Here is a 26,422-nt window from a genome sequence, read left to right as displayed (position 1 = left end):
TAACCAACTAGAATTTTTTTGTTAATAGAGGAGGAAATCCATGGAGCTATACTTATGTGGAATCAATATGTGAAATATGGGGTTGCTCAGTTGATGACATTCCCAAAATATTTGACATGCTTAGCAGAGGAGATAACAATCTGACTTTGTGGGAGTTTGATGAGCAGGCAATTTCCTGATGTAGATAGGGCGGTTTACGTAGAATCTACTTCCCATTCTCAGTGCCTCTGACGACATGAACATATGGAAGATTTTTGGGCTTTGTTACATATAGTTTGCTATGTTTTTATGTCAATAGGTATATGCAAATCTAATACTAAAAGAAATGTTTATTGAAAATGAGATATGGGCATCTTAGAGTAAATGGGTTATAGGTTTTCCTTTTTTCAATTATATCTATTTAACAATGCTTGAATACATTACTATATCAGTGTAGTGTGCCTCGTTTCTGCACAGTCAAGTGGTATGGTCTAAGGATCAGTCCATCCTTATGTGTTCATGAGATAACTGGCTATGACTAAAAATGTCTGTACTTATGTCACTCCTGCATGTAATGAAACCTCTGCCATGTAAATCATTGGATGATTTATGGCTAAACTGAGTTTTTTAAACTTTGTAGAGCATGTAAAGGAAATAGAATCATAGAATCGTAGAGTTGGAAGGGACCTCCTGGGCCATCTGGTCCAACCCCCTGCTCAAAGCAGGATTCGCTAAATAATCCCAGACAGATGTCTGTCCAGCCTCTGTTTGAAGACTTCTATTGAAAGAGAACTCACCACCTCTCGTGGCAGCCTGTTCCACTCATTGATCACTCTGTCAAAAATTTTTTTCTAGTATCTAATCTGTGTCTCCTCCCATTCAGTTTCATCCCATTGCTTCTAGTCTTTCCTTGTGCAAATGAGAATAAAGATGATCCTTCTACAATGTGACAGCCCTTGAGATATTTGTAGACAGCTATTAAGTCTCCTCTCAGTCTTCTCTTTTGCAAGCTAAACATTCCCAAATCCTGCAACCTTTCCTCATAAGACAGGGTTTGCAGACCGGTCACCATTCTGGTCGCTCTTTTCTGAACTTGCTCCAGTTTGTTGATGTCTTTTTTTAAAATGTGGCACCCAAAACTGGACACAGTATTCCAGATGAGATCTGACCAAAGAGGAGTAGAGGGAAATAATGACTTCACGTGATCTAGACTGTATGCTTCTGTTAATACATCCTAGAATTGCATTTGCCTTTTTTGCTGCTGCATCACACTGTTGACTCATATTCAGTCTGTGATCTATTAGTATACCCAAGTCTTTTTCACATGTGCTGTTGCTTAGCCCTATTCCTCTCATTCTGTATATGCTTTTTTCATTTTTATTGCCCAGATGTAGTACTTTGCATTTTTCCCTGTTAAACATCATTCTGTTAGTTACTGCCCACTGCTCCAGTTTATTTATATCTTTTTGAATCCTCTCTCTCTCTTCTCTAGTATTAGCTATCCCTCCTAGCTTTGTGTCATCAGCAAATTTAGTCAGTTTACCCTCAATTCCTTCATCTAAATCATTGATAAAAATGTTGAACAATACAGGGCCCAGGACAGAGCCCTGTGGTACCCCACTTGAGACATTCTTCCAACTGGATGTGCAGCCATTTACGACCACTCTTTGGGTCCAATCACTAAGCCAGTTATGAATCCACCTAACAGTTGCCTTGTCCATTCCATACTTAGTCATTTTTTCAATAAGGATTGTGTGAGATACTTTGTCAAATGCTTTGCTGAAGTCAAGATATACTATAACAACAGCATTTCCTTGATCCACCCAATCAGTGATTCCGTCATAGAAGGAAATTAAGTTAGTCTGACATGACTTAATAGTTACAAACCCATGCTGACTCTGTTTAACCACTTCATTCTTATCTGGTTACATACTGTACATACATGTTGTTTAATAATTTGTTCAAAGATCTTTCCTGGTATAGAAGTCAGACTCACCGGCCTATAGTTGCCTGGGTCCACCTTCTTCCCCTTTGTGAAGATAGGAACAACATTTGCACTTCTCCAGTCTTCTGGGACTTCTCCTGTTCTCCAAGAATTTTCGAAGATTATGGAGAGGGGTTCAAAAATTTCTTCTGCTATCTCCTTCAGTACTCTGGGGTGTAATTCATCTGGACCTGGAGACTTGAATTCATTTAGGTTAGCTAAGTGTTTCCTCACTATCTTTCTGTTTATAGATATCCTGGATTCTTCTATTCCCTTAATAGGACAGTGAAGAACAGTTGATGTTACATTTCCTTTCTGAGAGAAAACAGATGCAAAATAGGAATTTAAAAGTTCGGCCTTCTCAACATCCTGTCTTACCATTTCATCATTTTCATCCTGTAAAAATCCTATAGCATCTTTGACTTTTCTTTTACTTTTGACATATCCCCAAAATCCTTTATTATTGCTTTTGACGTCTCTTGCAAGCCTCGATTCATTGTCAGCTTTAGATAATCTCATTTCTGCAAGTTCTGCAGAGTCAGACAGCATTATATTCTTCTTTAGACATGCCTCCCTCTTTCCATTTTATAAACATTTCTTTCTTCCTTTTTAGCATGTGCTTAAGTTCTGTGTTCATCCAACCTGGTTTCCTTAAATGTTTCCTATTCTTCCCTCTTTTCGGAATTGTTAACAATTGTGCTTTGAAAATTTTATTTTTCAAGATTTCCCATCTTTCCTGGACATTTTTGTCCTTAAGGATATCCAGCCATTGGATCCCTCCAATTCTCTTTCTGAGTCCCTTAAAATCTGCCTTTCTGAAATCTAACCTTGACGTCTGAGTCTTCACAGGTCTTCCTCCTCTAGTTATCCAAAATTCTAAAATAGCATGGTCACTACTTCCTAGGGTCCCAGCCACTTTTACCTCCTCAACCATTTCCTCCCTGTTTATAGGGATTAGATCCAAGGTAGCAGATCCCCTTGTTTTCTCCCCTACCTAAATAAAAGCTTTATGCTATGTGCCCACAGTAGCATTTTTAAACGCTCAGGAAATGGGTCTCCTTCCCAGAAAACGCGCGTTTTTTGATGCGTTTTTTTTCCGCGTGTCTTTTGGACTATAGGAAATAGCCAAAAACGCGGACCTAAGCGGAAATTAACGAACATGCTGCATTTACCGCTAAGCGTTTCCTTGGCGGTAAAAAACACATCCATTGGCACAAAAAGGCCAAAATGCATTAAAATGAATGGGATGCTTCTTTTAAGCATTTTTGATGCGGTCTGACCCCGAAAAATGCATAAAAAACACTTAAAAAAGCGCAACGTGGGTACACAGCCTTAGAGAGTACAAACCCCTAATATGAGCACACAATAAGTAAGCTGAGTGCTTACTTCAGCATTCTCTTCTCTCAGGTAACTGTCCTATATTTTTAACCTACCTTATATTTGTACCACCTGAATGTCTGTATAAGTCGTGCTGTGAAAAATGAGGATGAATGAACTCATGGAGATCAACATCAAACACTGCGGAGACACCATCACATGTTTCTCAACACAGTGATTCTAGAGCAATGCCCCCATCCCTTATGGGAAATATGTAAAAATATGCAAAATACAAGTCTCGGAGACACCATCACATGTTTCTCAACGCAAGCAATGACTAGCCAGGTCTTTCCCCGGGTAATACCCCGAAACAGCTGTCTGTGGATGGATGCTCTAGAATCACTGCATTGAGAAAAATGTGATGGTGTCTCCGCAGTATTGGATGTTGATCTCCATGAGTTCATTCATCCTCATTTTTCACAGTCTTCTACTAGGCATTGCTCCTACTGGCCAATTTCCTACTCCACACTGATGAGGGGCAATACCCCGAAACAGCTGTCTGTGGATGAATACCATGTTTTGGCATAGGTGGTTTCCTTCATTGGAGACTGCCCTTCCCGTGGTTGTTCCTTCCCGGGGAAAGACCTGGCTAGTCATTGCTTGCGTTGAGAAACATGTGATGGTGTCTCCGCGGCTTGTGTTTTGCATATTTTTACATATTTCCCATAAGGGATGGGGGCATTGCTCTAGAATCACTGCGTTGAGAAACATGATGGTGTCTCCGCAGTGTTGGATGTTGCTCTCCATGAGTTCATTCATCCTCATTTTTCACATGCTCAGTAGTGAGTCGGTGCTGTAGAGATGAATCTGTGCTGCACTTTATATACATGCTCAGTAGTGACCAGTGCTGTAGAGATGAATCTGTGCTGCACTTTATATACATGCTCATAAGTGAGACAGTGCTGTAGAGATGAATCTGTGCTGCACTTTATATACATGCTCAGTAGTGACCAGTGCTGTAGAGATGAATCTATGCTGCACTTTATATACATGCTCAGTAGTGACCAGTGCTGTGGAGATGAATGTGTGCTGCACTTTATATACATGCTCAGTAGTGACCAGTGCTGTGGAGATGAATCTGTGCTGCACTTTATGTACATGCTCAGTAGTGACCAGTGCTGTGGAGATGAATCTGTGCTGCACTTTATGTACATGCTCATTAGTGAGACAGTGCTGTAGAGATGAATCTGTGCTGCCCTTTATATACATGCTCAGTAGTGACCAGGGCTGTGGAGATGAATGTGTGCTGCACTTTATATACATGCTCATTAGTGAGACAGTGCTGTGGAGATGAATCTGTGCTGCACATTATGTACATGCTCAGTAGTGACCAGGGATGTGGAGATGAATGTGTGCTGCACTTTATATACATGCTCATTAGTGAGACAGTGCTGTGGAGATGAATCTGTGCTGCACTTTATGTACGTGCTCATTAGTGAGACAGTGCTGTGGAGTTGAATCTGTGCTGCACTTTATATACATGCTCAGTAGTGACCAGTGCTGTGGAGATGAATGTGTGCTGCACTTTATGTACATGCTCAGTAGTGACCAGGGCTGTGGAGATGAATGTGTGCTGCACTTTATATACATGCTCAGTAGTGACCAGGGCTGTGGAGATGAATGTGTGCTGCACTTTATATACATGCTCATTAGTGAGACAGTGCTGTGGAGATGAATCTGTGCTGCACTTTATGTACATGCTCAGTAGTGACCAGTGCTGTGGAGTCATAGATGAGATGAATCTGTGCTGCACTTTATGTACCTGCTCATTAGTGAGACAGTGCTGTGGAGTTGAATCTGTGCTGCACTTTATATACATGCTCAGTAGTGAGACAGTGCTGTGGAGATGAATCTATGCTGCACTTTATATACATGCTCAGTAGTGACCAGTGCTGTGGAGATGAATCTGTGCTGCACTTTATGTACATGCTCATTAGTGAGACAGTGCTGTGGAGATGAATCGGTGCTGCACATTAAGTGATGGCTTGCGTTGAGAAACGTGATGGTGTCTCCGAGACTTGTGTTTTGCATATTTTTACATATTTCCCATAAGGGATGGGGGCACTGCTCTAGAATCACTGCGTTGAGAAAAATGTGATGGTGTCTCCGCAGTGTTGGATGTTGATCTCCATGAGTTCATTCATCCTCATTTTTCACAGTCTTCTACTAGGCATTGCTCCTACTGGCCAGTTTCCTACTCCACACTGATGAGGGGCAATACCCCGAAACAGCTGTTTGTGGATGGATACCATGTTTTGGCATAGGTGGTTTCCTTCATTGGAGACTGCCCTTCCCGTGGTTGTTCCTTCCCGGGAAAGACCTGGCTGGTCATTGCTTGCGTTGAGAAACATGTGATGGTGTCTCCGCGGCTTGTGTTTTGCATATTTTTACATATTTCCCATAAGGGATGGGGCATTGCTCTAGAATCACTGCGTTGAGAAACATGTGATGGTGTCTCCGCAGTGTTGGATGTTGATCTCCTTGAGTTCATTCATCCTCCTTTTTCACATGCTCATTAGTGAGACAGTGCTGCAGAGATGAATCTGTGCTGCACTTTATGTACATGCTCAGTAGTGAGACAGTGCTGTGGAGATGTATGTGTGCTGCACTTTATGTACATGCTCAGTAGTGACCAGTGCTGTGGAGATAAATGTGTGCTGCACTATATGTACATGCTCATTAGTGAGACAGTGCTGTGGAGTTGAATCTGTGCTGCACTTTATATACATGCTCAGTAGTGACCAGTGCTGTGGAGATGAATCTGTGCTGAACTTTATGTACATGCTCATTAGTGAGACAGTGCTGTAGAGATGAATCTGTGCTGCACTTTATATACATGCTCAGTAGTGACCAGTGCTGTAGAGATGAATCTGTGCTGCACTTTATATACATGCTCAGTAGTGACCAGTGCTGTGGAGATGAATCTGTGCTGCACTTTATGTACATGCTCAGTAGTGACCAGTGCTGTGGAGATGAATCTGTGCTGCACTTTATGTACATGCTCATTAGTGAGACAGTGCTGTGGAGATGAATCTATGCTGCACTTTATATACATGCTTAGTAGTGACCAGTGCTGTGGAGATGAATCTGTGCTGCACTTTATATCCATGCTCAGTAGTGACCAGTGCTGTGGAGATGAATCTGTGCTGCACATTATGTACATGCTCAGTAGTGACCAGTGCTGTGGAGATGAATGTGTGCTGCACTTTATATACATGCTCAGTAGTGACCAGTGCTGTGGAGATGAATCTGTGCTGCACTTTATATACATGCTCAGTAGTGAACAGTGCTGTGGACATGAATGTGTGCTGCACTTTATGTACATGCTCATTAGTGAGACAGAGCTGTGGAGATGAATCTGTGCTGCACTTTATATACATGCTCAGTAGTGACCAGTGCTGTGGAGATGAATCTGTGCTGCACTTTATGTACATGCTCAGTAGTGAGACAGTGCTGTGGAGATGAATCTGTGCTGCACTTTATATACATGCTCAGTAGTGACCAGTGCTGTGGACATGAATGTGTGCTGCACTTTATATACATGCTCAGTAGTGACCAGTGCTGTGGAGATGAATCTGTGCTGCACATTATGTACATGCTCAGTAGTGACCAGTGCTGTGGAGATGAATGTGTGCTGCACTTTATATACATGCTCAGTAGTGACCAGTGCTGTGGAGATGAATCTGTGCTGCACTTTATATACATGCTCAGTAGTGACCAGTGCTGTGGAGATGAATGTGTGCTGCACTTTATGTACATGCTCATTAGTGAGACAGTGCTGTGGAGATGAATCTGTGCTGCACTTTATATCCATGCTCAGTAGTGACCAGTGCTGTGGAGATGAATCTGTGCTGCACATTATGTACATGCTCAGTAGTGACCAGTGCTGTGGAGATGAATGTGTGCTGCACTTTATATACATGCTCAGTAGTGACCAGTGCTGTGGAGATGAATGTGTGCTGCACTTTATATACATGCTCAGTAGTGACCAGTGCTGTGGAGATGAATCTGTGCTGCACTTTATATACATGCTCAGTAGTGACCAGTGCTGTGGAGATGAATCTGTGCTGCACATTATGTACATGCTCAGTAGTGACCAGTGCTGTGGAGATGAATGTGTGCTGCACTTTATATACATGCTCAGTAGTGACCAGTGCTGTGGAGATGAATGTGTGCTGCACTTTATATACATGCTCAGTAGTGACCAGTGCTGTGGAGATGAATCTGTGCTGCACTTTATATACATGCTCAGTAGTGACCAGTGCTGTGGAGATGAATCTGTGCTGCACATTATGTACATGCTCAGTAGTGACCAGTGCTGTGGAGATGTATGTGTGCTGCACTTTATGTACATGCTCAGTAGTGACCAGTGCTGTGGAGGTGAATGTGTGCTGCACTTTATGTACATGCTCATTAGTGACCAGTGCTGTGGAGATAAATGTGTGCTGCACTATATGTACATGCTCAGTAGTAAGACAGTGCTGTGGAGATGAATCTGTGCTGCACTTTATATACATGCTCAGTAGTGACCAGTGCTGTGGAGATGAATGTGTGCTGCACTTTATATACATGCTCAGTAGTGACCAGTGCTGTGGAGATGAATGTGTGCTGCACTTTATATACATGCTCAGTAGTGACCAGTGCTGTGGAGATGAATCTGTGCTGCACTTTATATACATGCTCAGTAGTGACCAGTGCTGTGGAGATGAATCTGTGCTGCACATTATGTACATGCTCAGTAGTGACCAGTGCTGTGGAGATGAATGTGTGCTGCACTTTATATACATGCTCAGTAGTGACCAGTGCTGTGGAGATGAATGTGTGCTGCACTTTATATACATGCTCAGTAGTGACCAGTGCTGTGGAGATGAATCTGTGCTGCACTTTATATACATGCTCAGTAGTGACCAGTGCTGTGGAGATGAATCTGTGCTGCACATTATGTACATGCTCAGTAGTGACCAGTGCTGTGGAGATGTATGTGTGCTGCACTTTATGTACATGCTCAGTAGTGACCAGTGCTGTGGAGGTGAATGTGTGCTGCACTTTATGTACATGCTCATTAGTGACCAGTGCTGTGGAGATAAATGTGTGCTGCACTATATGTACATGCTCAGTAGTAAGACAGTGCTGTGGAGATGAATGTGTGCTGCACTTTATGTACATGCTCATTAGTGAGACAGTGCTGTGGAGTTGAATGTGTGCTGCACTTTATATACATGCTCAGTAGTGACCAGTGCTGTGGAGATGAATCTGTGCTGAACTTTATGTACATGCTCATTAGTGAGACAGTGCTGTAGAGATGAATCTGTGCTGCACTTTATATACATGCTCAGTAGTGACCAGTGCTGTAGAGATGAATCTGTGCTGCACTTTATATACATGCTCAGTAGTGACCAGTGCTGTGGAGATGAATCTGTGCTGCACTTTATGTACATGCTCAGTAGTGACCAGTGCTGTGGAGATGAATCTGTGCTGCACTTTATGTACATGCTCATTAGTGAGACAGTGCTGTGGAGATGAATCTATGCTGCACTTTATATACATGCTTAGTAGTGACCAGTGCTGTGGAGATGAATCTGTGCTGCACTTTATATCCATGCTCAGTAGTGACCAGTGCTGTGGAGATGAATCTGTGCTGCACATTATGTACATGCTCAGTAGTGACCAGTGCTGTGGAGATGAATGTGTGCTGCACTTTATATACATGCTCAGTAGTGACCAGTGCTGTGGAGATGAATCTGTGCTGCACTTTATATACATGCTCAGTAGTGAACAGTGCTGTGGACATGAATGTGTGCTGCACTTTATGTACATGCTCATTAGTGAGACAGAGCTGTGGAGATGAATCTGTGCTGCACTTTATATACATGCTCAGTAGTGACCAGTGCTGTGGAGATGAATCTGTGCTGCACTTTATGTACATGCTCAGTAGTGAGACAGTGCTGTGGAGATGAATCTGTGCTGCACTTTATATACATGCTCAGTAGTGACCAGTGCTGTGGACATGAATGTGTGCTGCACTTTATATACATGCTCAGTAGTGACCAGTGCTGTGGAGATGAATCTGTGCTGCACATTATGTACATGCTCAGTAGTGACCAGTGCTGTGGAGATGAATGTGTGCTGCACTTTATATACATGCTCAGTAGTGACCAGTGCTGTGGAGATGAATCTGTGCTGCACTTTATATACATGCTCAGTAGTGACCAGTGCTGTGGAGATGAATGTGTGCTGCACTTTATATACATGCTCAGTAGTGACCAGTGCTGTGGAGATGAATGTGTGCTGCACTTTATATACATGCTCAGTAGTGACCAGTGCTGTGGAGATGAATCTGTGCTGCACTTTATATACATGCTCAGTAGTGACCAGTGCTGTGGAGATGAATCTGTGCTGCACATTATGTACATGCTCAGTAGTGACCAGTGCTGTGGAGATGAATGTGTGCTGCACTTTATATACATGCTCAGTAGTGACCAGTGCTGTGGAGATGAATCTGTGCTGCACTTTATATACATGCTCAGTAGTGACCAGTGCTGTGGAGATGAATCTGTGCTGCACTTTATATACATGCTCAGTAGTGACCAGTGCTGTGGAGATGAATGTGTGCTGCACTTTATATACATGCTCAGTAGTGACCAGTGCTGTGGAGATGAATCTGTGCTGCACTTTATATACATGCTCAGTAGTGACCAGTGCTGTGGAGATGAATCTGTGCTGCACATTATGTACATGCTCAGTAGTGACCAGTGCTGTGGAGATGAATGTGTGCTGCACTTTATATACATGCTCAGTAGTGACCAGTGCTGTGGAGATGAATGTGTGCTGCACTTTATATACATGCTCAGTAGTGACCAGTGCTGTGGAGATGAATCTGTGCTGCACTTTATATACATGCTCAGTAGTGACCAGTGCTGTGGAGATGAATGTGTGCTGCACTTTATGTACATGCTCATTAGTGAGACAGTGCTGTGGAGATGAATCTGTGCTGCACTTTATATACATGCTCAGTAGTGAACAGTGCTGTGGACATGAATGTGTGCTGCACTTTATGTACATGCTCATTAGTGAGACAGAGCTGTGGAGATGAATCTGTGCTGCACTTTATATACATGCTCAGTAGTGACCAGTGCTGTGGAGATGAATCTGTGCTGCACTTTATGTACATGCTCAGTAGTGAGACAGTGCTGTGGAGATGAATATATGCTGCACTTTATATACATGCTCAGTAGTGACCAGTGCTGTGGACATGAATGTGTGCTGCACTTTATATACATGCTCAGTAGTGACCAGTGCTGCAGAGATGAATCTGTGCTGCACTTTATATACATGCTCAGTAGTGACCAGTGCTGTGGACATGAATGTGTGCTGCACTTTATGTACATGCTCATTAGTGAGACAGTGCTGTGGAGTTGAATCTGTGCTGCACTTTATATACATGCTCAGTAGTGACCAGTGCTGTGGAGATGAATCTGTGCTGCACTTTATGTACATGCTCATTAGTGAGACAGTGCTGTGGAGATGAATCTGTGCTGCACTTTATATACATGCTCAGTAGTGACCAGTGCTGTGGAGATGAATGTGTGCTGCACTTTATGTACATGCTCAGTAGTGAGACAGTTCTGTGGAGATAAATCTGTGCTGCACATTATGTACATGCTCAGTAGTGACCAGTGCTGTGGAGATGAATCTGTTCTGCACTTTATATACATGCTCAGTAATGACCAGTGCTGTGGAGATGAATGTGTGCTGCACTTTATATACATGCTCAGTAGTGACCAGTGTTGTGGAGATGAATGTGTGCTGCACTTTATGTACATGCTCATTAGTGAGACAGTGCTGTGGAGATGAATCTATGCTGCACTTTATATACATGCTCAGTAGTGACCAGTGCTGTGGACATGAATGTGTGCTGCACTTTATGTACATGCTCAGTAGTGAGACAGTGCTGTGGAGATAAATCTGTGCTGCACTTTATGTACATGCTCATTAGTGAGACAGTGCTGTGGAGATGAATCTATGCTGCACTTTATATACATGCTCAGTAGTGACCAGTGCTGTGGACATGAATGTGTGCTGCACTTTATGTACATGCTCAGTAGTGAGACAGTGCTGTGGAGATAAATCTGTGCTGCACTTTATATACATGCTCATTAGTGATACAGTGCTGTGGAGATGATTCTGTGCTGCACTTTATATACATGCTCAGTAGTGACCAGTGCTGTGGAGTTACAGATGAGATGAATCTGTGCTGTACTTTATGCACATGCTCATTAGTGACCAGTGCTGTGGAGTCGGAAGTCAGGGAAATTGAGGAGTCGGTTGGTTTAGTTTACCGATGCCACAGCCCTGGCTTACAGGGAACCTGACAAGTAGGCTGTCACCATCTGCTATTATAGCGGTATGGGTGCTGATGACGTGTTTAATATGCCAGACTAATGTTGCAATGTTGAACAATGTGCTTTTTTCCTATAGCATTACATATTCGAATGAGGCAGCACTAGCTCGGTAGGGTCGTCCTTCATACAGGATATGTAGGACTGTTATTCCGGCTATCATTCACTCCCAGAGAGGATCTAAAGCAGGACTAGTCCGGTGGGAGTGTATCCTGGTTGTGAATCTAGTCAGAGAGGCATGATTAGAATATCAGAGCAAGGACAAATATGGGGGAAAAGATGCCTCACAAGACTAGTCTTAACTCATTATACTCAAGTGACACTAGAGGATAAAAATAAATTGTTCAATTGCAGTCTTAGTGTGGCAGAAAAAACACCTTATCATATAAAAGAAAGCTGAAACTATACCTCTATAGTGACAGGTTCCATCTAAAAAAAATAAAAATGAATTAGATTTACTCAATTATCGGGGGACTTCCAGTATTACCATACAAACTTTTTATAGAAAGATAAAACAATTAGGAACTGTCGTTTTGTATAATGTGTTCCTCTTGGCACCTTCTTTACACACTTTGTTCTCCTCCTATAGGTAATGAATTGCCAGTTTGTGCAAGTTGTGGACAAAGTATCTATGATGGACGATATCTGCAGGCCTTGGACTCAGATTGGCACACTGACTGTTTCAGGTATTTATTTATTTTACTCATTTATCTAGCGCCATTAATTTCACAGTGCTTTACAGACATTATCATCACTGTCCCCATTGGGACTCACAATCTAAATTCCCTATCAGTATGTCTTTGCAGTGTGGAAGGAAACCGGAGGAGAACATACAAACTCCTTGTAGGAGTTGTCCTTTGTGGGGTTTGAACCCAGAAACCAGAGCTGCAGGGCTAATCACTGAGCCATTGTGCTGGTATGGTTACATTTCCCCAAAAGGTATAGAAAATATACATTTTCTGAGCCGAACATTCCTGTACAATACTCTAGAACGTCATTTTCACATAGATTTGTAATTACCGTATATACTTGTGTATAAGCCGACCCGAGTATAAGCCTAATTTTGCCACAAAAAAAAAAAATGGGAAAACTTATTGACTTGAGTATAAGCCTAGGGTGGGAAATGCAGCAGCTTCTGGTAAATTTCAAAAATAAAAATGATACCAATAAAAGTAAAATTAATTGAGACATCAGTAGGTTAAATGTTTTTGAATATTCAAATTGAATCAGGAGACCCATATTAATATCCATACAGTTCATGATGAATCAGGAGTCCCATATAATGCTCCAAACAGTTCATGATGGCCCCTTAAGATGTAGAAAAAAGAAAAAGTTCATCAGCTCACCCATATTTGCTGTAGTTCCAAGTGCTTGATCCTGCACGGACTGGGCTGAGCAGCCTAGGAAGAGATAATCAGAAAACAGGTGAATTCCAGCAGGATCCACAGGAAATCTTGTTCACTTAATCATCATGATTAAGACCTAGAGTCAAAACGCGTAGGATTATGCTGCTATATGTGTTGTGCTGCTAGTGCTATTTTTGCATTGAACATCATATTTGTTCATAATTTTATGATAATCAATAAAAGTTATTTTTTAAGTGATCAAGATTTCCTGTGGATCCTGCTGGAATTCACCTGTTTTCTGGCCCCATAAGATGCTCCATACAAAATACGCCCCATATAATGCTGCACAAAGGTTAATAATGGCCCTAGAAGATGCTCCATAGATTATGCCCCCATAAGGTGCTCCATAGACTATGCCCCCATAAGATGCTCCATACATTATGCCCCCATAAGATTCTCCATACATTATGCCCCCATATGCTGCTGCTGCAAATAAGAATGACATACTCACCTCTCGTTGCTGGGGGCCGGGTGCCGGTGTTACCGCTGGCTCAGGACCCCGGCACCTGAGATATTCACCTGTCCCTGGTCCAACGCTGCTCGCCGCTGTCTGCCGGGTCCTCTGCCAGTGACTGTTCAGGCAGAGGGCGTGGCGAGCACTAACCACGTCATCGCGCCCTCTGCTGCCTGAACGTCACTGAAAAAGGACGCGGCAGACAGCAGCGAGCAGCGTTGGACTGGGGAATGCTGCATATACTTACCACCTCCTGGCGCGGTCTCTGCAGCCCCCCCCAGCTTCCCCCACGGTCTCCCTTCCTTCAGCGGTCACGTGGTACCGCTCATTAAAGTCATGAATATGCGCATATTCATGACTTTAATGAGCGGTACCATGTGGCCGCTGAAGGAAGGAAGGGAGACCGTGGGAGAAGTGGGTGGCTGCAGGACGCGCCGGGGTGGTCAGTATGATCTGAAACCCCCGCACCCCCTCCCCGTCGACCCTCTGGCATATATGACTTGCATATAAGCCGAGAGGGGGACTTTCAGCCCAAAAAAATGGGCTGACAATCTCGGCTTATACATGAGTATATACGGTGTGTGTTTCAAGACTTTTTAGTACGTTTTTTTTTTTTAAACATCTTTGACCTTTTTTTTTACACTTTGCTTGTGTTTTTTTTTTTAAGTACTAAGACACTATTAATGATGAAAATTAGTCAAAATGCTGAGGTTAAGGAAGCATTTGCACTGCAACATACTCGTGAATGAGCGTTGTTAAGAACACTTGTTTTATGATTATCTTACCGTCTAAACAGGCTAATGATCATATGTTCCATTCATCTTTTTTTTTTTATAAAACACACGTATTTTTATAGTGACAAGAAATGGCAATCAGCTCACCTGTTTGGTTAATGGCAAAAATCCTCTGTAGTAATATGGGAAGATCCACGAGGAATCCAACACTCATAGTATTCCATAATAAACATAATTTATTGTTCAGATTAAAAACATAAATGGCAAAGAGCAGCACCAAAAATAATCAAAAATATATACAGTGGGGAAAAAAAGTATTTAGTCAGTCAGCAATAGTGCAAGTTCCACCACTTAAAAAGATGAGAGGCGTCTGTAATTTACATCATAGGTAGACCTCAACTATGGGAGACAAACTGAGAAAAAAAAATCCAGAAAATCACATTGTCTGGTTTTTTTTCATTTTATTTGCATATTATGGTGGAAAATAAGTATTTGGTCAGAAACAAAATTTCATCTCAATACTTTGTGATATATCCTTTGTTGGCAATGACAGAGGTCAAACGTTTTCTGTAAGTCTTCACAAGGTTGCCACACACTGTTGTTGGTATGTTGGCCCATTCCTCCATGCAGATCTCCTCTAGAGCAGTGATCTTTTTGGCTTTTCGCTTGGCAACACGGACTTTCAACTCCCTCCAAAGGTTTTCTATAGGGTTGAGATCTGGAGACTGGCTAGGCCACTCCAGGACCTTGAAATGCTTCTTACGAAGCCACTCCTTCGTTGCCCTGGCGGTGTGCTTTGGATCATTGTCATGTTGAAAGACCCAGCCACGTTTCATCTTCAATGCCCTTGCTGATGGATGGAGGTTTGCACTCAAAATCTCACGATACATGGCCCCATTCATTCTTTCATGTACTCGGATCAGTCGTCCTGGCCCCTTTGCAAAGAAACAGCCCCAAAGCATGATGTTTCCACCACCATGCTTTACAGTAGGTATGGTGTTTGATGGATGCAACTCAGTATTCTTTTTCCTCCAAACACGACAAGTTGTGTTTCTACCAAACAGTTCCAGTTTGGTTTCATCAGACCATAGGACATTCTCCCAAAACTCCTCTGGATCATCCAAATGCTCTCTAGCAAACTTCAGACGGGCCCGGACATGTACAGGCTTAAGCAGTGGGACACGTCTGGCACTGCAGGATCTGAGTCCATGGTGGCGTAGTGTGTTACTTATGGTAGGCCTTGTTACATTGGTCCCAGCTCTCTGCAGTTCATTCACTAGGTCCCCCCGCGTGGTTCTGGGATTTTTGCTCACCGTTCTTGTGATCATTCTGACCCCACGGGGTGGGATTTTGCGTGGAGCACCAGATCGAGGGAGATTATCAGTGGTCTTGTATGTCTTCCATTTTCTAATTATTGCTCCCACAGTTGATTTCTTCACTCCAAGCTGGTTGGCTATTGCAGATTCAGTCTTCCCAGCCTGGTGCAGGGCTACAATTTTGTTTCTGGTGTCCTTTGACAGCTCTTTGGTCTTCACCATAGTGGAGTTTGGAGTCAGACTGTTTGAGGGTGTGCACAGGTGTCTTTTTATACTGATAACAAGTTTAAACAGGTGCCATTACTACAGGTAATGAGTGGAGGAAAGAGGAGACTCTTAAAGAAGAAGTTACAGGTCTGTGAGAGCCAGAAATCTTGATTGCTTGTTTCTGACCAAATACTTATTTTCCACCATAATATGCAAATAAAATGAAAAAAAAAACAGACAATGTGATTTTCTGGATTTTTTTTTCTCAGTTTGTCTCCCATAGTTGAGGTCTACCTATGATGTAAATTACAGACGCCTCTCATCTTTTTAAGTGGTGGAACATGCACTATTGCTGACTGACTAAATACTTTTTTTCCCCACTGTATATGACAAAGGAGAGAATGTACACACGTCTAATCCGTTATCCAGGCTTCAGGATTAGACAGGATTAGACTAGACATGCATCCATTCTCTACCCTTGTTATATATATTGTTATATATTTTTAATTATTTTTGTTGCTGCTCTTTGCTACTGATGTTTATAATCTGAACAATAAATTTAATTTTTTATGGAATACTACAAGAGCTGGATTCTACATGGATCTACCCATACACCCATTATAGTCTATGGGCCTTTGCACATGCCTCCTGGATGATCCTGGGTTAGAAAATAATTACATATTGTGAATTTCAGGTCTTCCGTGTACCCTGTGTGTTTTGTGCCCCATATTTATTGGATTTCGTTTCCTTTGGTGCTGAAGAGTTTTACGACCCTTTCTATGCTCATTAGAAACATGCAGCTCTTCCTCACAGCTGCTCCTGATCTATTCATTTCCCCTCTCTATAAAATCTGTCAAGACCTTCTCTTCCTTGACAGTGACAGTTTACTTCCTGGTTCCCTGTAGTTGCTGTGCAGAGTTGGAGATCGTTTTTTGCTGCTGGAGATTGTATGCTGTTTTTGGGTGTATGCTTTCCTCAATGTGCTATTCCCATTTGGTTTGTACATTCCTCCTTTCCTCTATATATCTCTCTATCTTTGGTAAGTGTTTTGTATGTTAGTTGCTTTTTGTTATCCCTGATTGTTTTATGAGTTTATACACTACCGTTTATGTCCCAAGCCTCCCAGGGTAGGGGGATGTGACAGCTTAGGGTATAACAGGAGAAGAGTAAAGGTACTGCCACATTTAGCGATGCACCAGCGATCCCGACCAGCGATATGACGCGGTCAGGATCGCTGTTACATCGCTAAGTGGTCGCTAGTGATCTGCCACACAGGCAGATCTCTCTAGCGACATCTCTGGGGACGGGGGTCGCTACTTACCTGTCACACCAGGCGATCCTGCGTCCTCCCGCCCGGCTCCACGCGTCGCTCGTCCTCACAGCAGGAAGCGCCGCAGGAAGCTGACGACGAGAAACAGTCCTGAACGTTCTCGCGCGATCAGCAATAACCAGCGGGGGAGCGGTCGGAGGTAAGTATCAGACATAGCGATATCGCTAGCAATATCGCTATAATGTCACTAGTTATAGCGATATTGCTAGCGATATCTCTTAGTGTGACATGCCCTTAAGGCATGTGGCCCAAACCTCCTCACTATCAGAGGTACCTTTGGGAACAGGGAAAGTTAGGGCCCTAGGGACTGTGCAGGACCCCATTCCCTAATCACATACAGTCACAGTGTGACATTTTCACTGGCCCCACATTTTTGAATTTTGACATGGATCCCGTCGCTAACATTGCGAGACAGCTGCAGAGTCTATCTTTTGAGCTATCAGACCTATAGACTAAGGTTTCTTCACAACAGACAGCAAAATCTAAAGTGATTCTCCTGGATAGGTTTTGTGGGGTTCGGAATAAATTTGTTGCATTTCAGGAAGCCTGTAAGCTCTATTTCAGGTTTCGGCCGTGGTAATCTGGAGGGAGGTACAGACGGTGAGGATAGTTGTCTCCCTCCAAGGACACCCTCAGCTCAGTCCTGGGCCTTCTCATTCCCACCCAACTCATTGTTACTTCAGTTGGTGGATGCATTTTTCGGGGCTCTAACCTTCCCTTGCTATCCTTAAACACTTTTGCCACAACTTTGGCAGAATGCTTAATGCTTGGGAACCATGTCCTTTTGAAAGACCCATTTGTGCCCAAGCTTTAACTTCTTGGGCAATGGCCTGATATGTTACTTTAATATCTCCATATCATTTTCCTTTCCTTATAATAACATCGATTTTGTGAATTACACTAGCCCATCCTGCAACAAAGCACCTCTACCACGTGATTCTGCCAACCATGTGCTTTGTGGTTGGGATGGTGTTTTTCCGATTGCAAGCCTACCCCTTTTTCTTGCCTATATAACAAATTGTTTCATCAGATCAGAAGAGTGTCCTCTAGCTTTTTTATGATAGTCTGAGAGAAGTAGCTTCTCCATTGCTGAGCCACCTTTTAGGTCATATTGACATAGCACACATTTTACCATTGTTATTGATAGTCTTGTGCCCATTTTCCTACAGAATCCTCACAATAGTTTCTTACAATGAAATCTGTGTGGTAGAAAAGTAAGGGTTTTACTGACTTATACTTAAAGGGAACTTGTCAGCAGGATTGTGCACAGTAACCTACACACAGTGTCAGGTCGGTGCCATTATACTGATTAAAATGATACCTTGGTTGATGAAATCCGTCTTATGATTGACCTGTCAGCATTCTGCATTATGAATATCTAATCAGAGCACCACATACACCAACCCCGCCTTATGGTACGAGAATCTCATTAACATAAAACTGAAAATAAAGATTAAACAACAACCATAAGACTGATTTCATCAACCAATGTATTATTTTAATCAGTATAACAGCGCCGACCTGACACTGTGTGTAGGTTACTGTGCACATTGCTGCTGACCGGTTCCCTTTAAGTGTATTTAAACGTATGACATCAGGATTATCAGTCTCTAATCACAGGCTTGAAATTCCAAGACTTAAATTGGTTGTCTGGGACTTTTATACTGATGGTCTTTCATTAGGATAGGTCATCAGTATCTGATCGGTAGGGGTGCAGCACCCTGCATCACTGCCGATCAGCTGTTACTGGTGCCGGTGGAAGCTGCATGTACTGAGTTGTGAAGCTGCACATCATAACAGCTTTGTCAACTGCATAGTGGCTGTGGATACTGAATTAAAGACAAGTTTCGAAAACTCTTCATATTTCAGCCTCTCGCCCTTTTTAATATACTAGTTTGCTATTCAGTGAATAAGAACATTACAGGTTGTAAAGCGCCCTGCTCTCAGACGACAACGGATCAAATTGCATCCAGACTAGAGCATGCTCTAAGCTAATCAGCCTGGAGTCTAGACTGGTGCATCGTACCAAACTACCAAAGGGTTTCTGCAGATTCTGCTGATGAATTAAAGAGGTTGTCCAAGCCTGTGATGATTATGACCTATCCTCAGTATAGGATATCAAAAGGTTGGGGTTTAACAGGAAGTAGATCAATATCTGCTAGGTGGAGGGTCCAACAACCAAGTCCAAGGAGGGTGGGAGGGTCTTTCACCGGAGAATCCTTACAGAACGCAGTGCACGCGATCTGAGGATTCACTAGTCTGCAGTCACATAGAGTAAAGCCCCCATTACACATAGCGATATCGCTAGCAATATCGCTGTAAAGTCACCGATTTTGTGACGTTATAGCGATATTGCTAGCGATATCGCTACATGTGATACTTACCTCCAACCTGCTCGCCCGCTGATTATCGCTGGTTGCGCGAGAAGGTCCTGTATCATTTCTCGTCGGGCGCTTCCTGCTGGGCTTCCTGTGGCGCCGACGAGCGACGCGTGGACGCGGGCGGGAGGACGTCAGGATCGCCGCATCTGACAGGTAAGCAGCGACCCCCGACCCCAGCGATGTCGCTGGTGAGATCTGCCTGTGTGGCAGCTCACTAGCGACCACTTAGCGATGCACCAGCGATCCATATCGTTGTCGGGATCGCTGGTGCATCGCTCAGTGTAACGGTACCCTAACTGTAGTCTTGTAGCCTAAGGCCGGACAACCCCTTTAAGTCATCTAGCTGTTATATTTTATTCCGTTTTGAACTCACTCGTTTCCTTATACTTACCCATTTTTCTGCTTCTATAAGACATCATCTTGAAGAACTGACTTCACTTTCTGCCAAATATATACTGTACTCCCCCTCTACAGGAGCAGTTGTCCCAGTTATTCACTTCACCTATCACTGATGTATTAATGTTATGGCTGATCAGTCTATAAGATTGAATAACTGTCAATTGCAGGGTATAATGTAAATGTGTACTGTATATTGTGATGTAAGATATTCAGTATGGATTCTGCATTATAAAATAATACCATCAGATTTGCTGGAGCTGCTGCTCTTCAGACAGGAGAGGAGAATAGGCTCCTGTGCCAGTGTAAATGTAAGAGGCACTTAGTCTAATGAATGACGGTGCAACTTTTACAGACGGTAGCAAAACAGGTAATATATCTGAATAACATGGTGAGGCTAAACAAAATGTTCTGTATTCAATATATATTCCCCATGGTTCAGTTATCACCAACAGAATCCACAGAAATGAGCACAAAATGTCTTTAAATCAGTCCCTGTCCCCAGATGTGCTCCTTGGTTAAAGGGAATCTGTCGCCACATTTGACCTATCTAAACTATTAGACCGGTGTCAGATTTACCTGTGTGTTGTGAGAAACTGGCAAGAGTCTCTCGCATCAATACACGGCACTGCCATGTCTTTCTATGCAGCCACATACTTCGGTCCCGAGTGCCGGCTGCAGTGCCAGGTATTGATGCGAGAGACTCGCGCCAGTTTCTCGAATCACACTCGCAAGTCTGACCCCAGCCTTAATATGGGCATACAGGCTATAGTCTGCTGAGAAGAGTGATACCTGTCTCATATCAGATGGGTTGTTGTTGAGAAATCCTCTTCTATCACTCTATGACTGCGGAGGAAAGAAAAGAACAGCTATGCGCACACAGGAGATTTGAGGCACACAGCTATCACTCTCCTCAACAGGCTATAACCTGTATGCTCATATTAATAGTTTAGATAGGTCAAATGTGATGGCAGATTCCCTTTAACTTCCATAAGCAGTTCCATAGGAAGCTAAGTAACCAATACACCAGGTTACTTGAAGTAGCCAAGCCTATCAGTTTGAGATGTCAATTGTATTTTGGAAGAAAGCATCTACGGTACATTAAAGGGAATCTGACAGGTAATACATGCTGCGCAAATCTTAACAGCCATGTATGTTTGATTCAGCCATGTATGTTTGATTCTGAAACGATGAGGTTTGTATCACCTGTCAGGTTCCCTGCAGCTCTATATTATATGTGCTGTGTGAGTTTTTCAGTTCTCTGAGTGTGGAGAATGTTCTATGCACACAGGACGATCATTAAAGGGTGTCTCCAAAAATGTAATAACATTTGCCCTATCTCATAACTCTGCAGTCCATCCTACCCATGTGTCAGGACCAGCGGCAATCTGAATATAACACATCTCCCAAGACCTGTATCTCAACTGACAGAGGAGCTGTATCATAAGCTCCAGAGATGTGGGTGATAATAGAAGAAACATATTTTCTGCTCAACTGCCTGAGCACAGAGAACTGTAACTAGAGGAAAAAATCCTTTGTGCTCAGTCAGCCATTGAGAAGGTTTATTTCTTCTGATGTGACACACTTCTCTTTGGATCAAGGAGACTTGTGCGTACAATACAGATTCTCTGTCAGTTGAGACACAGATCTTGGGAACTGTTTTTCTTCAAACTACATTCCGTCTTGTTATGTTACTATAATGGGTTGCTGTTTGAATTACGTGACTAGGGCCATTTTATTACATTGTTGGGTAACCCCATTCAAAGAGTAGCCTCATAACTTTCATATTGATGAACTATCCTGAGGGTAGATTATCAATATCAGATTGGTGTGGGTCCAACATCTGGCACTATCGATCATCTGTTCTCAATGCTGACAGCAGATAGATGTTAGGCTAGTTTCAGACTAATTAAATCACTAGAAAAATGCCCAGGAATCAAATCCTACATATATACCAAGGAAAAAATATATACCATAATATAAATCAATCACTTTTGTGGAACCCGTAATTAAAGAACAGAAAACCACTGAATGGCATATTATACAAAATATGTATTTTTATTTAACAACATTAAAAATACAAAAAAAATCACAAAGAAAAGTACTGGAAAAAATTCAATGAGGGACTGAACAACCATAGGAATCCACCGAAAAACAATTACCACCTAATGTAATATATTTTCTCATGTTAGACTGAATCTGCTGCCGAGTAGAGACCAGTGTGCCTATGATTCTGAATGTAAACAATTTACTGCTAAAGTGCCCAATAATAATCAGGATAAATTGCAACTCAATCAACCACTAAATCGGACAACAGCATGACTGATGTGAACAAACACAAATAAGATAATAATCAAGGCCATAATTAACATACCTTAAGGTCAACTAGGTGGATTTCCCCAGACGTCCCTCTGCCAAGACGTGCGTTTCGCACTGCTTCTTCGGAAGGCGTTTTTTGCCCCGCCCCCTGCCGCGCCCCCTCCGGTAATCTCCTCCTAGTATCGCACATCGCTGCATGCGATCTGCACACCCCATCTTTAGCATAGGGTGCGCAGACCGGGCGCAGGCCGTGCGCTAGTAGGATTTTGCGTGTGCTGCGCCCTTTTGATGGTGCGCCGACGTGCACCGAACGCACCATATTGTATTTTGGTGCGCTCGGCGCACCGTCAAAAGGGCGCAGAGCACGGAAAATCCTACTAGCGGACGGCCAGCGCACGGTCTGCGCACCCTATGCTAAAGACAGGGTGTGCAGATCGCATGCAGCGATGTGCGATACTAGGCGGAGATGACTGGAGGGGGCGCAGCAGGGGGCGGGGCTTAGCGGCGCCGTGTGCTGCTGGCAAAAACGCTAGTCTGAAACTAGTCTTAGCAATTGCTGAGCTGAACAGCACAACTCCGTCACTGTTTAGTGGCCATGGCGTAGTACTGCAGATGCACACATATTCATTCGAATAGGGGCTCTGAAAACAACTATCGGTAGGAGTGCTGGGTGTCAGACAATCACTGATCTCATATTGATGACCTATCCAGCAGATAGGTGATCAATAGTGAAGTAGTGTAGCAACCCTTTAATTTGATCATTCTGTGCACATAGGATATCATATTATCTTCAGCACATCACCTGTTTACACTTGACCAAGTGCTGCCTATGGCAAGGATTTTTAAGTCTGACGAATGAGCGTTTAGCTTAGTCTGATTGGATCGAAAGTCGTGAATGAGCGTTTCCATAAACGTTCATTCACTGATTACTGGCCTTAAGGCTGTTAATGTGTGCAAACTGTAAAGCGCTGTGGAATATGTTAGCTCTATATAAAAATAAAGATTATTATAAAGACTGCAAATAATCATTTATATTATGTGCAAGTCTCTCATATACTGGATCATGTAATCTTCATATATATCTGTGATTGTTTTTTATTGCAATATGATGGTACTGTACGTAAAATGTCATCATCATTGCAAGCCAGACAATTTACTTTTTTTTAATTCCAAATTGGAAAGGTAGTTGAATAGCAAGGTATAATGATAATATAATTGATAATGCCATAACAACTAGAGCTACAACCACAGCTCTGTTCAAATTGGTATTGAAGTCTAAATTGTAAATTGCCTTATTGGCATTTTCTGCTTTGAAAAAATATTATTTGTTTGAAGGACTTTGCTACCTCATCTGAGAGGACCGTGACCCTGATTTCAGCAATGTGTCACTTACTGGGCTGCGTTTTTATTTTTTATGAAATCCCTGTCTTATTTTCTGCAGATCTAGCAGTTCTCTAAATGCTGACCTTTGTATAACTCTGCCAACACCACTGATTGGCAGCTGTTTGTGCTTACTGTGCATAGGCAGAAAGCTACCAATTCGTGGTGAAGGCGTGGTTATATAGAGCTCACGATTATGGAGAACTACATGGTAGCAGGGTTACACTAGTACCCTAGTGATATATAATTCCTGCTGATTAAACATAAAATACATTATGCTGTTCTCAGATTAGGTAGCAAAAACCTGATGACAGCTTCCCTTTACTAGCAAGATGCTTGTAAACTATCCCCCTGCTGGAACCCCCCCCCAAATCATTTATTGTCTGTGGGAAAACTTAGCAAAAAGTGTTCAAGTTCCCTGCAGCGCTCTTACAGGTGAGGAGGCACATTACACAATGTCCATCTAAATCAGTGGGCTGTCTATGTAACAAAGGACACTCCACTCACTACTTCACTCTTCACTCTGGCCAAGAGATAAGGATCCCGAACAGATTACCCATAACTAGAGATGAGCGTCTGTGCCTTTTTTCGGGTCGAGTCGGGTTTCATGAAACCAGACTTTCTCAAAAGTCGGGTCGAATGAAATCGTCCGATTATCGTGAAAAGTCGAAGGCCGACTGAAACACAAAACCCAATGCAAGTCAATGGGGAACCAAGGTCGGCAGGGAGTGGAGGACAGGAAACACATCTACAGTGCCCATTTTAATGCCAAAAACATCAATTCTTATTACTGAAGCTTGTCAACCTTAATTTACTTTATGATAATAGTTAGGCATTGAAAACTGGGGGTTATTTGGCTAAAGTTGTGGGGGGTAGGGCTGGCTCCAGATTTTCGTGGGCCCTGGGCCAAAGAGTGTCACTGGGCTCTTTTAACACATGTATAAAGCAGCAAATGAGATAAAATATAACTTTTAATATACCAATTAAAAAAATACCAAAAATAATGTCACCCACAAGTGAATTTGTTAAAATGCAGAATGAATGGGTGATCCTCAGAGGATATTTGAAAACACCAATACTTACCTCTCCCTGCTCCACCGCCGTGACGTCTTCCGCGTTTCCTGACAGTGACATTCTGGTCAGAGCGCGATGACATCACATCTGTATGCCCTCTGCCTAAACAGTCCAAGTGCAGTGAGATGGAAGATGGGGACGACGAGGAGTCCAGACTAGTACAGGGATTCCCTAGCGAGGAGTCTTATTTAATTGTTTTCAATGTTGGGACAGCTATTTTTGGGGAGCACGATACTCTGGAGACAGGGGTGGATTAAGGGTAGCCAGGGCCCGGGGCAGTTCAGACTCTGTGGGCCCCCCTCGTCACGTGACGGGGGTCACGAATCGTAGAGCCACACTCTACATAGAGAATAATGGGGCCTCCAGCACTGACCTCCACCCGCAGAGCCACACTCTACATAGAGAATAATGGGGCCTCCAGCACCGACCTCCACCCGCAGAGCCCCACTCCACATAGAGAATAATGGAGCCTCCAGCACCGACCTCCACCCGCAGAGCCGCACTCCACATAGAGAATAATGGAGCCTGCAGCACCGACCTCCACCCGCAGAGCCGCACTCTACATAGAGAATAATGGGGCCTCCAGCACCGACCTCCACCCGCAGAGCCCCACTCCACATAGAGAATAATGGAGCCTCCGGCACCGACCTCCACCCGCAGAGCCGCACTCCACATAGAGAATAATGGAGCCTCCAGCACCGACATCCACCCGCAGAGCCGCACTCCACAGAGAATAATGGAGCCTCCAGCACCGACCTCCACCCGCAGAGCCGCACTCCACATAGAAAATAATGGAGCCTCCGGCACCAACCTCCACCCGCAGAGCCACACTCTACATAGAGAATAATGGAGCCTCCAGCACCGACCTCCACCCGCAGAGCCACACTCCACATAGAGAATAATGGGGCCTCCAGCACCGACCTCCACCCACAGAGCCTCACTCCACATAGAGAATAATGGAGCCTCCGGCACCGACCTCCACCCGCAGAGCCGCACTCCACATAGAGAATAATGGAGCCTCCGGCACCGACCTCCACCCGCAGAGCCGCACTCCACATAGAGAATAATGGAGCCTCCGGCACTGACCTCCACCCGCACTCCACATAGAGAATAATGGAGCCTCCGGCACCGACCTCCACCCGCAGAGCCGCACCCCACATAGAGAATAATGGAGCCTCCAGCACCGACCTCCACCCGCAGAGCCCCACTCCACATAGAGAATAATGGAGCCTCCAGCACCGACCTCCACCCGCACTCCACATAGAGAATAATGGGGCCTCCAGCACCTACCTCCACCCGCAGAGCCACACTCCACATAGAGAATAATGGGGCCTCCAGCACCGACCTCCACCCGCAGAGCCGCACTCCACATAGAGAATAATGGAGCCTCCAGCACTGACCTCCACCCGCAGAGCCGCACTCCACATAGAGAATAATGGAGTCTCCAGCACCGACCTCCACCCGCAGAGCCGCACTCCACATTGAGAATAATGGAGTCTCCAGCACCGACCTCCACCCGCAGAGCCGCACTCCACATAGAGAATAATGGAGCCTCCAGCACTGACCTCCACCCGCAGAGCCGCACTCCACATAGAGAATAATGGAGTCTCCAGCACCGACCTCCACCCGCAGAGCCCCACTCCACATAGAGAATAATGGGGCCTCCAGCACCGACCTCCAGCCGCA

At 43.7% G+C, this 26,422-nt stretch overlaps 1 protein-coding gene and 1 long non-coding RNA gene across 5 annotated transcripts in view; one reads left to right on the top strand and one right to left on the bottom strand.

Annotated features, from left to right (window-relative positions):
• LIMK1 (LIM domain kinase 1) overlaps positions 1-26,422 on the top strand; it is a 137,078-nt gene that overhangs the window by 26,865 nt on the left and 83,791 nt on the right. Inside the window, exon 2 of the mRNA XM_073565777.1 lies at positions 12,329-12,425. Within this exon, the coding sequence (XP_073421878.1) occupies positions 12,329-12,425 (97 nt within the window). The remainder of the gene's footprint in view (positions 1-12,328; positions 12,426-26,422) is intronic.
• The window catches only part of LOC141080521 (uncharacterized), a 200,467-nt gene that overhangs the window by 157,451 nt on the left and 16,594 nt on the right, over positions 1-26,422 (bottom strand). The window contains exon 2 of one of the 4 annotated variants that reach the window (XR_012228959.1): positions 13,086-13,139. The exons of the other annotated variants lie outside the window; for them this stretch is intronic. This is a non-coding gene — a long non-coding RNA (uncharacterized lncRNA). The remainder of the gene's footprint in view (positions 1-13,085; positions 13,140-26,422) is intronic. 4 annotated transcript variants of the gene reach the window in all.

This window comes from Dendrobates tinctorius, unplaced genomic scaffold (genome assembly GCF_039654945.1).
Source record: "Dendrobates tinctorius isolate UK_male_01 unplaced genomic scaffold, ASM3965494v1 ptg000016l, whole genome shotgun sequence".
In the NCBI taxonomy this organism is placed as follows: domain Eukaryota; kingdom Metazoa; phylum Chordata; class Amphibia; order Anura; family Dendrobatidae; genus Dendrobates; species Dendrobates tinctorius.
This window is presented reverse-complemented; position numbering and strand designations above follow the sequence as displayed.